Source organism: Nipponia nippon, unplaced genomic scaffold, assembly GCF_047370975.1.
Source record: "Nipponia nippon isolate SJK-2023a ecotype South Korea unplaced genomic scaffold, ASM4737097v1 scaffold_2, whole genome shotgun sequence".
Classification (NCBI taxonomy): domain Eukaryota; kingdom Metazoa; phylum Chordata; class Aves; order Pelecaniformes; family Threskiornithidae; genus Nipponia; species Nipponia nippon.
The window spans coordinates 2,039,547-2,056,398 of NW_028262336.1; the positions used below are offsets into that span (position 1 = coordinate 2,039,547).

General features: G+C 44.1%; 1 protein-coding gene across 5 annotated transcripts in view; it reads left to right on the forward strand.

The window, feature by feature from the left end:
• Positions 1-1,342: 1,342 nt before the first annotated feature.
• Positions 1,343-16,852, forward strand: part of WARS2 (tryptophanyl tRNA synthetase 2, mitochondrial) — a 43,929-nt gene continuing 28,419 nt past the window's right edge. The window contains exon 1 of one of the 5 annotated variants that reach the window (XM_087757551.1): positions 1,343-1,470. In XM_087757551.1, the coding sequence (XP_087613677.1) occupies positions 1,417-1,470 (54 nt within the window). In that variant the 5' untranslated portion in view covers positions 1,343-1,416. Of the gene's footprint in view, positions 1,471-1,782; positions 1,884-2,027; positions 2,209-16,852 lie in introns of those variants that run through there. The other 4 variants (XM_087757555.1, XM_087757553.1, XM_087757552.1 and 1 more) reach the window with 4 other exon arrangements.

Here is a 16,852-nt window from a genome sequence, read left to right on the forward strand (position 1 = left end):
TGAATGATGCACATAGAAGCTTTCAGCTCAAATTATAAACAATATCTAAAGTGATGATGCAAAGGGTGGTAAAATTATATGTACAATTTCTGGGTTCAAGTTGAAGTTCTTATTGACTGTGCAAAGTAGTAGCAGTAGTCGTCGTCTTATTGACTGTGTACTATAATACAATTTGTATTATAATACAAATAAAATAATACAATTTGTACTATAACACAATTTTGTATTGTACTATTGTACAATTTGTAGTATAGTAGAGCCTGGGGAACTAAATTAAGATTAGGCTCCAATGTCCTAAGCACTGTACACATGCAGTTTTAAAATTTAGAAATTGTTATTAATCAATGCATCGCAGTGAAAATAAATAAACAGTAATGTAAACTTACAGTGGTTTTAGCTATTAAAATCACGTCAGGATTTTACAGTTAGGAACATTCTATGGCAATTAGCCCCAGTGATAGGGTTTGGCTGAATCTTGCTCAGTACCAGTTGGCTACTGGAAAGAACGACCCATGCGATGGGCAGCGCCACTGGTAACAGACCTACGAGCGCGCTTGATTTCCCGATTGCTGCTTCGCTTCCCCAAATCCTGCCATCACGGATTCCCACAGCCACTGCCCCTGGCGTTTCCACTCCTGAGGAGCAGCGGGAGCTCTCATCACCTGAACAGGGGTAACGAGGATTTTGTGGCTTCCCAGCCTGGGAGTTGAACTGGGGAGAAGTTAAGTGGGGAGAAACCCGGCACCCTTCCCAAAAAAGCCGGCACAAAGGGTTGGTGCACGACGTCTTCAGGAGCACGTTACACCTCACTTGTAACGTCAGCGTTACCCATTTGGCTTGGTTCTGTTATCTGGCGCCTGGGAAGCGACCCGGGCACAAGGACAGGATTTGGGGACGCGCCGCGCCAGGGGTGAAGGATGGAGAGAGCTGCTTCGGCCTTGGCGCTCGGGACAACGCAGCGCAGGCCCAGGGCCGAGAGCAGCTTCTCGGGGTTTTCTGTGGGGACGGACTTTGGACAGCCTGACGAGGAACGGGGCAGGCAGAGGCGAGCAGGGCCTAGGCTGCGGATCTCCGCGGAAAAGCTGCCGCGGGCGCGGCCAGGCGACCCGAGGGGAGCCGGGTAGACCTCGGGGGTTACGCGGGGGCGGGGGGCACGCTGCCGAGCAGGGCCGCCTCGGGGGCGGCGGGCAGCCGAGGCGGGCCCCTGAGGCGAGCGGCGGCTGCGGGCGGCGCGGCGCTGACAGGACCCGGGCCCGCCTTCCCCGGCCCCGCGCGCCCGCCACGTGACCGCCCCCCCCCGCCCACCGGCGGCCCCGCCCTCCCGCCGCCGCTCCTGCGCTGCGCGTGCGCGTGCGCGCGCCGGCCGGCGGGCACGCGGCTGCGGGGCGCATGCGCTGACCCCTTCCCGCCTTTGCCATGGCGACACCGAGCGGACTGATCCGGGCCCTGCACCGCGGCGCCCGCGGCCAGGTAACGGGCCCGGGGCACGGCCCCCGCCCGGCGCACGGCCCCCGCCCGGCGCAGACGCGGGGCCCCCTCCCGGTCTCTGCGGTTGGGCCGGCCCGAGCGCCAAGCCCGCCCCTCCGTGCAGCGGGACGGCTCCGCGCATGCGCGGCGGGGGCCGCGGGGCGGGGGCGGGGCCGGGGCGGTCGCCCTCGGCTCCTGCCGCCCCTCAGGCCGCCCTCCCGCGGCCCCGTCCTCCTTCCCCGCCTGCCGGCCCGCTGGCCCCGGCGCCTCTCAGCCGCAGGGGCTTGTCCTCCGCGGGGCAGAGGGGGTTTAGGGGCAGGGGAGAGCGGGCGGCCTGGGCCGGCGAGTGAGGGGAGGGGCGCGGCGGCTGCTCCCCCGCGGCTGGGGGGTGTCCGGGTGGTCGTTCCGGCGCTGAGGTACCGCGGGCGTTGTGCAGCCTTGGTCTTTGCTTTTTCCCCAGAGCATTGTCTCCCCGCTTTAAATGTACCTGCCTATCTCCTCCAGCAGGAAAAAAAACCGTATAGGCGTCTGAGCATTAGTTATAGGATGTGTGTCAACCTTGGTACTTACGCAGTTTCAGTGGGGTGTAGTAGTGGTTAAATTTGCTTAACGCATTTGGGATTTTCATTGTAACCATAAGGGACAGGAACTTCCCCCCCCCCATCACAAAACTGAAATAAAGGAGCAATTGAGTGCATTGATCGTATTTCGGAAGATACCCTAAGCGATCAGCCAAGGCAGGTAGGAATGTATTTAGCGAGCATGTGATTGTAGGCAACCTCCTTCATAACGTTTTCTGTCTGTAAATTATTTGCCTTATGAATCTAAATTTTTATGTAGCTTGTAGTCGTGTTTTTAAAATGAATGGAAAAATTACTTACTAAAACAATTTGATGACAATAATACTAATGCTGCATCGTTTAAGTGAATGTTTCCCTTAGCTGGACAATTGGCTTTTCCATGAAAATCACGCTCACGTTCGTATATCATCCAAATCCCGAATGGCATGCTATGCTTCTCTAATGGAGCGCTTTATCCAGGACAGGTGTCAGGGTGGATGTGTCTTATGTTGCTTGTGAGGAGAAATAGGATAAGTAGAAGATCAAAGGTGGCTTTCAGTTTCTTGGTGTTATCTGTGCTGCCTGTGACCTTGCGGCAACTGAATTCTAGCTGTTACCCTCAGCTACGGAGTTGTTACTCTGAGAATTTCAAGCTAAAACATACACTAGTACACAAAAAGCTGGTGTATATAGTGGTGAGCCTGGGTAAACTACAAGTTGCAGGAATGTTTGAGTTATCTCAAAACTGGGATTTTTAAGGTTAAACTTAAGAAATTAAGGCATATTTCAGTTACTTGTCAAGACAGCTAATAGCGTGCAAATGACCTTGATTCTGCCCTTTCTACTGAGGAGGCAGAATGAGAAGGAAAGAGGGAGGACCTGTTATCCCATATGAAACTTTCATAACCAGTATTTTACTTAGTAACTGTATGCTTCCTACTAGGTGTTCCTATGAGGCAGAGGGAAGGTTTCCGCTTATGTTTTTTCGTCTCAGAATTCATTTGTGTATAAGACTACTTTGAATTGTAACCATATAGAAGACCTAAGGCGTCTTGACGTGGCATACTCAATAAGCTTGTTGGGTGTTCCTGTTCCTTTAGGTGCTTTGATTTCATTTCACTTGTTATGAAATCTTCCTAGGTTTTTAACACTTAAAATTTGAACAGTGACACTGTCCCTGTAATACGTTTGCCAAAGCACACAACACGCAGATCTTGCAAAGATGCCTCAAGCCACTTTTTATTTTTAGAACGAGAACTGCAAAGTTCTTTGAAAAATATCGAAAGGGTTTGTATATGCTTATCTTTCCAGCTACTCATGGTGGCTCTTTGGCATCGGTTCAGTATCCTAGCAGGTACCCTGCCCTGCTTTCATTCCCCTAGCAAAAGATTCTGGTTTATCTTGTGTAATAGAGAAATCTGCTCTGAGCGAGCTTGGCTCTGTTATATCTTAATATTCGCTCTGACGTGAACTTCTTTGCCACCTCTGAGTTGCCCCTCAGATCAAGATTACTCATCAGGTGATTTGTCACCTGGTTCGTTACCTGATGTCCTTCAGGTGTGATAGGTCTGAGAATGTGCTTCCTTCCTATTATTCTTTAAATGTTTCAATTTAAAAAGCAAGAAGCCTGAAGTTAGTGTTAGTTATGTAACTTCATACCGCCCGCCCCCAAATAACAGTAGCAATTTAAGCTGTTTCTCTGATCTTAAATTTGCAAGTCCAATATGCTGTGGGCTTTTGTCACTTTCCTCTCGCTTTAAGTGCCCTCTTATGTCTGTCTGGAAAGAATTGCACTGGAATTGAAGTGGTACTTCAGTGCTTCTTCAAAAGAATTGAATAAAAAAACCTGGCTTCCTAATTTATGCTGTTCCTGTTGCCAGACTGGACTTCAGAGTAGTTCAACTATTACAGCAGGCAGCTTGGAACAGGTCATGTATTTGTTGTGTGCTAATGAGGAATATTCAGGTTTCAAGCTGGAAATGTGTTTGTCTTCAAGCTTGAGCAGTATATATCTGCTGGCACCCTTATAGTTTTGGTCTTTAAACGTTTGATAATAGTCATGCTTATTAGAATGTGTAACTTCTGTGGTTTCGGCTTTGTTTCACTGTAGTGCACAGTTCATCATTATGCTGGATTTATCATCCTGTGGAAAAGTTCCGCTACACTTTTTGTTGTACATATTTCTAGTACACAACTGGAATATGTAGGCATAATATATGTGGTTAAGAAGAAAGTAGCATTTTATTGGAGAGATTAATTGTATTTGGGGTATCTTGACTTTTAAGAGCTTATTTTCAAATTCCTTGATGTACTGTTCCTCAGTGGTCTCTAAGCCAGGGTTATAGAAAGTCATTTCAAGTCTGTTACTTTGATAAGACACTCTTAAAAATGGCATCTAACAGGTACTCAGGGGAATTACTGATAAAATTCTGAGAAATCCAACTATGGCATAACCTGTCAGTAGGAAAATTGAATCTGAGGTGAGTCAGTCAGCTGCTGGTGTATGGCCTGATAAAATATGAATTAGGTTTAGTCCTGTCAGGAAAGCTCTAGAAGTTGTTGCTATCACTGTAAGTGTTCATTTATATCTTAAATCTTACTAAATCAGGCCTCACGTTGAGTCAGTCAGTGAGTTTCATGGGTTAGCTGTTACCTCAGTATCCTCGATGGATAATCTCGCTGTAGTCTCACTGTTGCAAAGCCAAATCATTTAAGCTCAGAAGTGGCCAGTGGTCGAAGCCCAGCCTGTGTAGGCTTTCTTTGCTCCAATTCAGACCTTCATGGCTAACCGTAACAGCCGCTGATGAAAAAAATCTAAGCACGTGAATGAAGTAAAGATAGGGACTGTTTGTGCTTAGGTGATTGGGGAGGAAAATCTTTATCTATCAGCAGTACTACCAATGCCAGTGACTAACTGTGGAGCATCTCTGTACTGGTGTGAACTCAAGCTCTTAGACAAGGTATCTCTTTTTCTCCTGTATACCCCGTAATGGACTTCTGATTTGTTCAGAGAGGAGCCTAGTCAGCATTGCACATACCCCCTTCAGACTTTCTGATCTACGTAGCTCCTGCTACGTAGTATGTTTGAGGCATACCAGAAGGTAGTTTACTACCTTCAGGGTTACCTCAGTGAAGTAGAAGAATGATGAGGTCTTGCTTTTGATAATAGAGTATCAGGCATCACTCGATGGCTTTTCAGGCTCCCCGCTGGAGGCCTACTTTTAGATGTTATTTGCCTTCAAGAAGAAGTCAGGAGTCTTTGGCACCGTTTTTCCTTTTCTAGTAGCAAAGTAGTTATCACTATTACAGTTATTGTAAGAATACCTATATTGCTTTTCTTCCTGAGAGCATCTGGTAAAGAAAACATGAACCCCTCATTTTGCTGCCTTTTCCCCTAGCCCGGTCTTCCCTCGTTGGTAGGTAAGCCTTCCCTGGCCTTCACACATGATCTATTACAATGGCTGCATTGCTGTCGCTAAGCCGTACGTTTTGATGTCCTTCATCTCTTGTCAGCTTTCACAGGAGTGATGCACTGGGAAGGGGATTCTCTTTCAGCTTTATGTGGTACAGAACTGCATCTTCCAGCCGCAAGGGTTGGTATTTTTTAACACAAAATACTTTCCTTTCCTCTTTGGTGCTAGAATTTGGTCATTTTTTTTTCTGGCACTCAAAGTTGGATTTGCTGTAATGACACTCAGGACAGTGACTCTAGCAGGCGTTGTTTGGGTCACGCAAAGAGAAGTTTGCTTTGAGTCCCGCAGTCCCAAGGTTGCTTCTTCTGCCTCTCAGTGAGTGCTGCACAGAAAACATCTCTGGGGAGTGTTTAGTCAGGGCCGCTGCAAGTACAAGACCTTCAAATCCAAGGAATCTTAGCCAACATGTTGGTAATCTTAGCAGCTCATTTGGGAACGTTCCTGTTTCTTCACCTGAGTTAATAACTGAAAAAATGCCACAGCATAGATCCCTGTAGGTAGTTTCTCTAGGTTGCTTTACAGTTTGTGACCGAAGGTGGTGCTAAAATCAAGACGCATTTACTGCATCTTCCTCGACTGTGACAGCCTAATGGGTCTCAAGGCCAAAGTTAGACTCATCTGGCATGCGTTGCTCTTAACAAATCCATGTTTGCTGTTGTTTTCCTCTAGTTATCTTCTAGGGAATTGCAAAAGATGGGTTTTGTTCACTGAGAACTGATGCTAAGCAGGCTACCTCCCAGACTGCTCCTCTGTTCCTGTATTTTTGGAGACAGGAATGACATTTGTCCTTTTTTGGCCTTCTGATGCTTTGCTAGGCCCCTGTGAACCTCAGTGATTCTGGCCAGTATTCTCAGTACTTTAAGAAGAGATCTTCAGACTGGTTGGCTCTGATGAAATTTGATTCGTTTTTTGAGGAACTATTGTTCTTTCTGTCTTCAGGCTACCTGATCGCTCCATTGTTGCTGTGCTAGTCATCTTAATGACGGGTCATGTTTCATATTTTTTAATGAAGATGGCTGTGAAAAAGGCAGTTAGATAAAAATTGAAGGGTTGTTTTGGAGGAGACCATTAAAATGCTTTTTCCCAGATTGCAAATTTAATCTTGAAAATTTGTAGCTGTAGTTACCATATGGGTTCCGGAGAAAGGAAGTAACTGAAATTACCAGGCCCTAATCCTTAAGGATTTCAAAAATTTAGTTAAAACTGTAGTGGGAGAGAGAGCTCAATTTTTAGTATCATTCAGATGTGTTATGAATGAAATGCAAACAATTTAAAAGCATCCGTGTTCCCATCTTGAATTTGTTGCTGTCGCATGGGGGTCACTTTGTTAACCATTAATGAAATGAGTCCCCAGATGCGTGTAACAAGCGGCGCGCCTACACGGGTTACTGCAGCAGGTCAACTCCAGAACGTCCGTCCAGGCAGTCGTGTCCTGAGATCGATGGATGAGCAGACAGTTTTTTAAGTACCTGCCTTGGATTTATGATTGTGACAGTCGCCGGTGTAGCACCTCTTTCTTTTACAGAGTATGAAGGTTGGAGGTAGCAAAGTGCTTTTGACTGAGGAAAAAAAGCTGGAAATGGAAATACCTCTTAGAGAGCAAACACCCGTGCGGTTCCCTGGTGTCCAGTACGGGGTGGTTCGGTATGTTGTTATCTACAGGACCTTTAGGAAAGCTATAAGGGGCTTGAGAAATGCTTTCCAAATACAAGTAGCCTCTATGTGGATTCATGTGTAGAAATTGGTACCTTTTTTTAACTTCCTGTTTTCCTATTTTCCTGAATTTTAACTTTTTTTTACTATTGTTGTTGGGCACAAATACTAGAAGTTATTTAGTTACCCAACTCCTCATGAAATCAGCTGGACTTAGCAACATGTGCCAGCCTTTGGATTAAACCTCTAGTGTCTCCTGTCCAGGTTGGAATGGAAGTCTTTCCTAATCAGTCGTTTGTTTTTATTTTAGTCACTAAATAACTTATGTTTCATCCTCTAAGGAAACTGGCTTACCTTTCAGATAAAGCATTAGAAGCGTTCTCTATGCCAGAATGAAACCATTAGCTTGTGTATCGTTTTCAGGGCTGAAGGGAAGTTAGTATGCAGAGAGAATTTACATTTCCTGGGTCTTCGCTGGGTTTGAGAGAACTCGGATTTCCACACAGATTTACGGGACCTTCCAGTCGTAGAGAGACTTCTCCTAATCTGCCTTGCTTGCTGCCTTCTTTCTAGTGGATTTTGGCCACTGTCGTAGCTGCACAGGAGAGAGCCCCCATTGTAGACAGAAATGAGGGATCTTTGAGGCGTGAACGGGTCCTATTCATTTCCATAATGGAGTTCTAACAATAAAGTCTGGCAAACGTAGATTGTTTTAGCAGGAAACAGCCCTTTATTCTGGCGTCTTGGCAGGGCTTGGGTAGAGTCCCACCATTCTTTCCCCCTCTGGCCCTTGCTTTCAGTCTCTTGGCTGAGCCTGTTTTTTCTCTTGAGAGACTTCTGTTTTTATTAACTTGTTTTTGTACAGTGAGTTTAATGAAAGATGCTACTCTGGCAGTCCTGGATGTTGAAGTTTTGTGGAAATTTCTCCGGTGCATGTGTTGGACAAACACATTGTGAATTGTGCAGTCTGCAGTGGATCACCTCTGTCTCTAGACCGCAGACTTGGGGTCTTGTTTTAATGCTGCTTGATTGGCAGGTAGAATTTCCATTTACTAATACAGCAAGTGCTATTCTAGACATTCAACAATTACTTTTTCCATGACACAAGTTGTGGTTTATGCTGGGACTCTTAGGGTTAGATGAACAAACATTTTGTGGAGTTGACTCAAATTACAGTAGGATCAGAAGTTGAAGTGAAGAAAACCCCTAAACATTAAGTCAGTTAAGTCACCTTAGATCATATATTTTCTGAGCTCTGCTGAGTTCGTAAGTAGTGAATTGAAATTGTTTTCCTTTTGGTTATTTGAGCCCTTGACTGTAACAATACCATTCTTGCAGTGCCCAACTCAGACAAATCACGTGGCAGATTTTAGAATTTTCTGTTGTATCAGGCAAATCTGTGTATCCACCGGACAGGATTAAATACATTTTTGCCCCCAGAGATGTCCACCTTGAGAGTGCGCTGACGTTCTCGCTGCGAGGGAAAGGAAATAGATATATGTTTGTATATATGTAGACACACACACACACAAATATACAATGAAGTATATATACTTACTTTTTCATTTCCCTCATTCTTGTGATGATTGCTACCAGAAATGAAATGTTTGCTTTTACTTTTCACCTTGAGTTCTTGGAAGTATGCTAGGGCTTGCTTCCACTTCTTGGAGCTGGCAGAAGTAATGGAAAGGTGGAGTTTACCTGATTGCTTCGGTGATGTCTGCACCATATCTGAATGAAGAATTACTGTCACTAATAGGGGTTTCCTCAATTTTCATGGTGTTGCCCATAGATCATGTTATGAACTACTAGCAGGATGCTGATGTTATCTTCATAACCAGGCAGATAAAACCCTGCTATGCTTCATAGGTATTTAGAAGGCACTTTCATAACTGTACAGACTAGGAACTTTTTTTTGTTTAGATTACCTTGTTTGTAGATAAGGGGTTTAGAGCCTTACAGTACACATTAGAAGGTGAATTAAGTGCTTCTCGTTGATATTTCAAAGTGGGGTAAGCCCATCTAGTTCACCTAGTTCGGTGGGTGTCATTATTTACGTTCCTTTGAGAAAGATCCCAGGGTTGGAGAGTGCTAAGTTTCCATTTTTGAGGCTCCGAGCTCCTGTATAACTATTCTAGTTCCCAGAAGTAAAATGAGATGAAATTGCATACATACTCCCACTCTGACAGATGAAGTATATGTGGTTTTTGAATCCCATCACTGTCGTTGCTGGTCACATACACTCAGTGACAATCAAATATTATACCTTGGGCTTCGTAGTGTCCTCCTCACAATCTGGGCACTGAACTATTAATCTCATTTGGAAGGTTGTTGGCCAGCATTCAAAAAAAAATGGAATTGCTAGCATCTTCACAACTTTCTAGTCTCACCATTATCTTTTTTTTTTTTTTTTTTCCTTTTGCGAGATGCAAGTTCTGACTTTGGAATCTGACATGTTAGCTGTGCCTTGGACAAGACGTAGCAACATTTTCATGTTAATAAAAGACTCCAGGCTTCCTGATGATCTCGCTGAAGATTCACATAGCAACTATTTCTGTCACTTGCCCTGTCCTTTGGCAGCGAGATTGCTAAATGGCCTGTTTTGAGCTTATCTAACAGCAGGAACAGTTCTTTTCAGGGATTCTGCCTTAATCCTTTCTCTTTTCTGCTTACCAGCGTTGCTTTTTACATTAACAACAGCAAAGAAATATGGAGAGGTACAAACTTCTGATGACAGAGCCACGTTACACTATCCTTCCTAAATATAATCTTTTTATAGCCACATCAAAGTTTCTTTCAAAGGTGGTCTTTGACTTCTACTTGAATTGGGTTATCCATTTGCAAATATTTTTCTTGAAATCACATACTTGCCAAGATGTGGAAAGACTTTACTTAATAGGCATCCATAGGGTGCTTTCCGTTTGCATGGAAGAACAAAACAGTTTCAAACATTTCAAAGCCTCTTTGTTGCTTATGTAAAGGGAATGAGGGGTCCAGCCCTCTGAATTCCTGACCGAATCTCATTTTGCATCTCTGCTGGCAACAAATTAGCCCATGTAATTGCTGCCACCAAGAACGAGTACGCATTCTGCTCTTCGTACGCTTCCACTGGGGTTTTTTTGTGTTTGTTTTTTTGTTTTGGTTTTTTTTTCCCCTGGAAGACAGCCACATTTGAGATCTTCAGAGTTAAAGCAGTGTCAGCACTTTGCATGTTCATCAAGCGTTAAGCCAGGCCAGAAAAGCCAAAGGTGCTGCCACTCCCTTCAGAGGGACATTTTTGCAGTTGGCCATGCAACACTGATTTTAAGTCTCTAGTAGAATACTTGCCAGTACTCAAGGAAGAACGGAGTATTACCCATCTCTGGGATACCTGCAGTACAAGCAGTCGGCTTCTTTTACCCTGAGGTACTCCAAAGGGTGCATCCAAATTGGGAGTTGGTGATTTGCCTGGTTTCCTGTGGGCCAGTTGGAATAATGCAGGTAAGCTAGCAAGGGAGAGCTCATCTTTAAAACAAAGCGGTGAGCGTCACACACGAACAAGGGAACTTTTCATTTGACGTTATCTGGGCTCAAGGTGCGTAATAAGCGGGATTGTGACTACAGTTTGCTGTGACGTGGGCGGTGTGTGCTGCAGCCTTTCTAGTCTCACAGGTAATGCTCTATAAACTTCTACATGCTTTAGGTCTCAAACGTGATAACCCTTGATTGTACTGCTACAAATCCTTACCTGTATTGCTTTTGTTTTTATGTTCCTTAGATGTTGGTGATCAAGGGGCAGACTTTTTTAAGCAGCGCTTTATTCTGCTAGTGACTGAAGGTGCTGGTGCACATTAGATATCAGTCCTCCAAGAGCGTCCTCTCATGTAAGCAAAGAATTTGCTCTATATACAGGAAACTTCATCAGTTGTAAATTCAGTCTTCGATGGAAATACAGAGACTACACTCATTTTCAACTTAACCTTGGATTAAATTCCTTAGGAAGAGGATATAGCTTTTATTGATCATTTACTCTTTGGGGTCAGTGCCTGTATCTAAACTAGGGCGTCCAGATGAGCTTATGTGCTGCTGGACAGAGGAACGTGCCTTGGCTACATCCCCTTGGAGGGCAAGACCTGAGCACAAATGAACCTCTCTGTCCCCCTCATCCATTCCTCATCCATCGTTTGTCCTTCCTGTGGAAACAGCCCAGTCTGGTGATTTCAGGAGCAACCTGCACTGATAAAAATAGTTTAAATGTAGTGTGTGAGTATTGTCTGTCTTCAGAAAAAGTTATTAGAATTCTGTAGAAGTTCCTGATACAACTATGATTATTATGTCTAAAATATTTAAATTGATGGAATTCTCTTCAGCATAGACAAGGAGGACCAGCTGTAGCATTTTCTTTGTGCATGTGTGCACCGTTAGGGAATTTACTGAGACTTAAACCTCCTAGGGCCTCTCAACAGCCATCAGGTGGTTTTAAAACTTTCCTTTTCACCTGAGATGAATTTCAGGCAGTGACCACAAGGTGAAATTTTTTGAACAGCTGTGTTAATTTTGGCCCCATGTGAAATGAAGCCAACTTTTCCTTGCTACAGGAAATTGCCAAATAAAATAATGGAGAGGAAATGAACTACTCTTTGAGTTTCTAGGACAATGTTCTGAAGAAACGTAGTAATTCCAAACAAAAAATATTTTTTAAAAATCATCCCTCTAGATGTAAGTCGATAGTCTTTGTTTATATCCCATAGGGCGGTCTTGGTAGCAAGCAGACTCCTCACTGGAACAAAATATATAAAAAATATAATAAACTCTTAGCTAGAGATCAGAGGAGGAGCAAGAGTGATCAGATGTTTTTAAGAGATTTGGATACTACTGTGATCAAAAACATAAAACTTATTTAATTTCTCTGGGAGGGAAGTATTTAGTTATGGGGGCATTCTTTAGCTTTTTGTTTTGTTATGCTTTAAGATTGCGATGTTTTCAATACTTAAAATGGTTTCATCTGTTAACTTAAAAGCAGATCAACACTTCATATATCAAATAACCTACATTTATAATTTAGAAATACAATATACTTTATTTTTTGACAGTAACGCCTGTATCATGTAGCAAAATGAGTGTTAATGCTTCACTTGTTGCAATCGGTTGTATTCTGTTGAAGCAGTGTACACTTCTGAATGTAGGTATATACCAATTTACAAGTATTAAATGGTAACCTTTATTTCACATCTCTTGACAACACGGAATGGTTTTTCAAAGCATGTCAGTGCTCAGCTGCTACCTGTGAAAAGGCCTCAATTCTTAAATTTTGTTAAATGCAGGTAGAAAGACTTGAATCTTGAGATGCTATGAGATCTAGCCTACCTAAAGAGAACTCTTAATTTCTCTTCCATCCTCTTTGGTCATTGCACTTTGACCTTAATCATGCCTGTATAAGATCATAGGCTCAGAGGACCAGAAGAGACCAACTAGAGGTGATCTGGTGCTTCCCCTGGCCCAAAATAAGAATTAGCTGCCCCTACATCTCTATCAACACATTTTGTGTATATATATATTTTTTTTTTTTTAATAAAGAACCTCCCTAAGCACTCTTCTGAAATGTTTTCTTTCTCTTACTGTTGGAAACCGTTCTTTACATCTGGTCTTAATCTTTCCTACTGCAACTTAAGCTCGTTGTTTCTTACCCTATTACCCATGGTCTCAAAAGTCGTATGTAGAAGACTACATATTTAAGACATGTTTAAGACCTTGTCCCTCCACAGTCTTCCTTCCACTGGGCTAAACCTCTGTTCTTTCAGGCTTTCCTCTGTAGTCTTATTTCTGAGGTCTCGTTGGACTTGGTCGTACTTCTGTGGCCTCTTTCTACCCCTGTTTTGAAACACAGGACCTAAAACATGTCCCAGTGCTCCAGTTTGAGGCCATCCTCATCCTTAGTAGGGCGAGTAAATAGTTTTTGTGTCATCTGGATTTTAATCCTATTCGTATATTTCTGTGCAACTTTTGCTGTGTTTTGTAAAAGTGGTGGTTTTGCAGCAGCATGGTATTGATTCATACTCAGCTTCTAGACCGTTACAACCCCCAGACCCTGTTCTGCAGCTGCTGCCTGGACAGCTCTTCTCCCTCCTGCATTGGTGCAGTTGAGTAGTCCTTTCGCTATAGAGCCATGCACTTTTCCCTGGTAAATCACATCCTGTTTTTTCAGACCGTTTCTTTGCTTCGTCAATATCATTTTGGGCCCTTATCATCCTTCTACTTTTGTGTCATCTGCAAATTTAATGAATACTCTTTATTTCATCATCCAGATTACTAACGAAGATATTAAAATATTAAATAATACTGGACCCAAGAAAAAACCCTGTAAAACTGTATTTGGTGTATCTTTCCCCAATCACTGTAAGCCATCAATAAGTGCCATTTTGGTTTTTTCTGTCCAGTTCCAGCCGCAGCATATATTATGTTCTAGGTGCTATTTCCCTAGCTTGTGAGAAACTGAGATAATATTGGAACTTAATGAAAATCAGGATATAATCTTTACTACTGCTTCTCCATTCTAGCATCTCTTGTGCTATAGAAGGTTATTAGAGTGAGCTGACATCACTAGTTCTTGAGAAATACTGCTGTCTGCTGTTTATGGCTGTAATTTCTTCTAAGTTCTTTATTTGTTCCTGTATTTTTCCAAGAACTGAAGTTAAGCTGACCGATACAGAGCAGCACGAGGTTCTCCGCTCTCTCCCTGGTGCCAGTGTGCTTTCTGCCAGGCCCCGGGGCTGCCGCTGGACCAGGAGGAAGGCAGGCCTGGTGGGTGCTCCGAAGAACGGTTTCCAGAAAGCCTCTGTGCCCTCAAATCTTAATTGTTTGGCTGCTGCTGCTTCAGCCACATTGTTCAATGGACAGTAAGCTAGTTTTTCTGTGGATTTGTGTCTTAGGGGTGTTCTCCACAGTGTAATAAGCCTGTGTCTCTGCTCCCTCCCTTTTCCCTTGTGCCACCTTCTCCGAGCCATGCCTACGGTACTGTAACTATCAAATTTCCAGCTTTGAGCGCTGTGTGTCATCTAATGGGTTTGGAAGCGGCACATGCTGAACTGGCCTGAGCCTCGTGCCTTGCCCGGCTGGCCAGAATGTTCCTGCTGATGGTTCAGCACGCTTAGCTCCCACTGCAGCCTCCTGTCAGCGAGGCACTCATTTGGTTTGGTTCTTAGCACCTTACTTGTGCAGCAGTTGTAAGAACATGGTGTTATTAAGTCCTTTGCCCTTTCACTGAGTCTGGGTGAAATGGGCTGATAAGGCCTGCGGTTAATGTCTGTAGTTAGGTACTTTGATTGAAGAAGCTTTATGCCCTTGCTTAACAAAAGGGAAGTAAATGGTTTGAGAATAGTTAGTGCAGGGTTAGGGCTCTAGGCTGCTGCCTGTCTCGGACCATGTGAAACCATTAACTGCAGTTCTGTGTACGTCTTTGAAAGCCAGGAGGTGCAGAAGTGGCGCGTGTGTCGGCATACGTTGGACTGGCTCCGTAACTGCGCCGCTGTGGGCCGTCTCTCGGCTTTGAACAGATGCCGTAGCGTGCTGTCCTTCCAGTTGGCGTGGAAAACTGTAGGGAGCACAGCACAAACAAATAAGACTATCAGGCTGAGTCCTTGTTGAGGAGGACGTCGTGGTTTAGAACAAGGTTGGTGACCACTGTTGGCTGCATGCAGACCCAGCGCTTGGTTCCTTCACCGACTGCGCACAAACCCTTCCCGCTCCATCAGATGTTACCAGCGCTTCTTGTCCTAGGACCTCTGCAGAGCACTTGAGCCAGCTCTTCTGCTTTGTAGACTGCCGGCTGCTTAGAAATCCCCTAGCCAGAGTTCGCGTAACCGGTTTCACTGGGCGCGGGAGGGAAGGGTCCGTGGCTGCCTGGCGTCCAGAGGTGCCTTCTCTTGCGTGGCGGCGTGACCTGCGGGACCGGCTGCAGATAATCCTTGCGTCTGTCACTCGCCCGTCGAGTGGCACGTGGAGCTCGTAAAGGCAGATGAGGGAACGCATTTGCGGGATGCAGCCTACGCCATTAAAGGATCTGTTTGCTCAGTCATCTTTAACAAGGCAGCGTGAGAGGGCAGCCTAACCAAATGCAGTTATACTGTAGTCTCTTGCTAGCCCTAGAGGGCAGAGTTAAATTTATAGGGTGGGGTTAGCATGCGCTGTAAATGTTCCTCCTTTCAATGTGTTTCTCATTTTAAATATAAATATGAAAATCTTAAGTTTAAATATAAATGCATTTGACGTTCAAGAAAGGGGTACCAGGCAGTGCTATTTAAATCTTAATTTAGTTCAGTTTCTGAGCAACGAGTTAATCCTTTCTCAGAAGCCATTTATCTGAATACTTGCTCTGGTCTAAATATGTTTCTTTCTAATTTAATGTTAGCTGTTTAATCCCTAATTTTAAGAATTAAGCGTGATAAAATAGCATTTGTACCAGCTGAATTTGATATACGGAATTACCAGATCAAGATAAACATGTTTTAAAGGTTTCTACAGCAAGTTTGTGGAGAAGTAATTGCTTAAAAAGCAATAAATGAAGCAAAGTCTGTAGTACATAGACTGCTTCTAAGTTTTCCTTTTCCTTCAATTTTTTTTCTCTCTAATAACATTAACACTTAAATTGGCCCAATTAGGCTTTAAAATTTATGCTTTAGCTAGTAAAATCTGACTTGTCTGGGTTTCCTTCATTTTGCTGCTTAATAGCTGTCTGAAGACAGGTTTTGCTAAGCCAAGATTAACAGACGAACATATCATTTTAGCAACGAGAGCTTTGAAGTTGCAAAGTATTAATGAGGGAAATAAAAAAATCATAGACAGATGCAAAAGATGCAGTAGTTGGGGGCTTTGGTGAGCCAAAGAATTTCTTTTGTCTCTGAGGTTGAGGCAAGTTTTGGGGGTTTTTTCCTTCCTTTTTTGATCCCTGTTGGGAGGATCCTCGTGTTCGAAATTTCAGATTTTCCAATTTGTGTGTTTTACTCGTGTCTGTGTTTGCTTAACGCTGCTCTTTCTTCCCTTTGACTTTCACATTTTCTTTTCCTCTGGCAAACTTGAACTTGCTTCAGTTTGGGACAGCTCTGGCTAAACGAACCGCCGCGGATAAAATTATAACAAGAGGAGCAAAGTCTGTGAATGATCCTTTGCTGTTTCCTGAGTCGTTCCAGTCTCATTAATCAGCGCTGGTGCTGCGGAGGCTGTGTGGTGTGTTATGTCGCCAGCACAGCAGCTTCTCCGTCCCTTTCCCCCACCCCCTGCGTGCCTACACAGTGGGGAAAACTAGAGAGGGAAGCCATCAATCTTCCCTGTCGCAGATGTCAGCAGTGATTCTCCTGTCGGCTTCCTGCTTTCTCCGTCCTGCCCACCACCTGTGTTTGGAATTAGCTCCGATGCTGCAGATCTCGCTCGGCTCTTCACCTGTTCTGCTGTTAAAAGAAAGCAGAGCGGCTAAACGCTATAGCATGTGAATAGTAACCACCACTGTGGGTTGCGGGGTGATCTCTGTTGCAGCTGCTATTGTACTGCTGCTATTGTAATACTGTCATGATTTTCCGTGACGGTGGGGTTTTTGAGGTCTGAAATCTCTTGCTTGTGTTTCAGCCCAAAGGTGAGCTTGTGAGCAAGTCTTTATTTAATGTAAAGATTAAAATATTTATTAGATACGTTATAGATAGAGGCATAAGCCTATCTCCCATCGGTTAG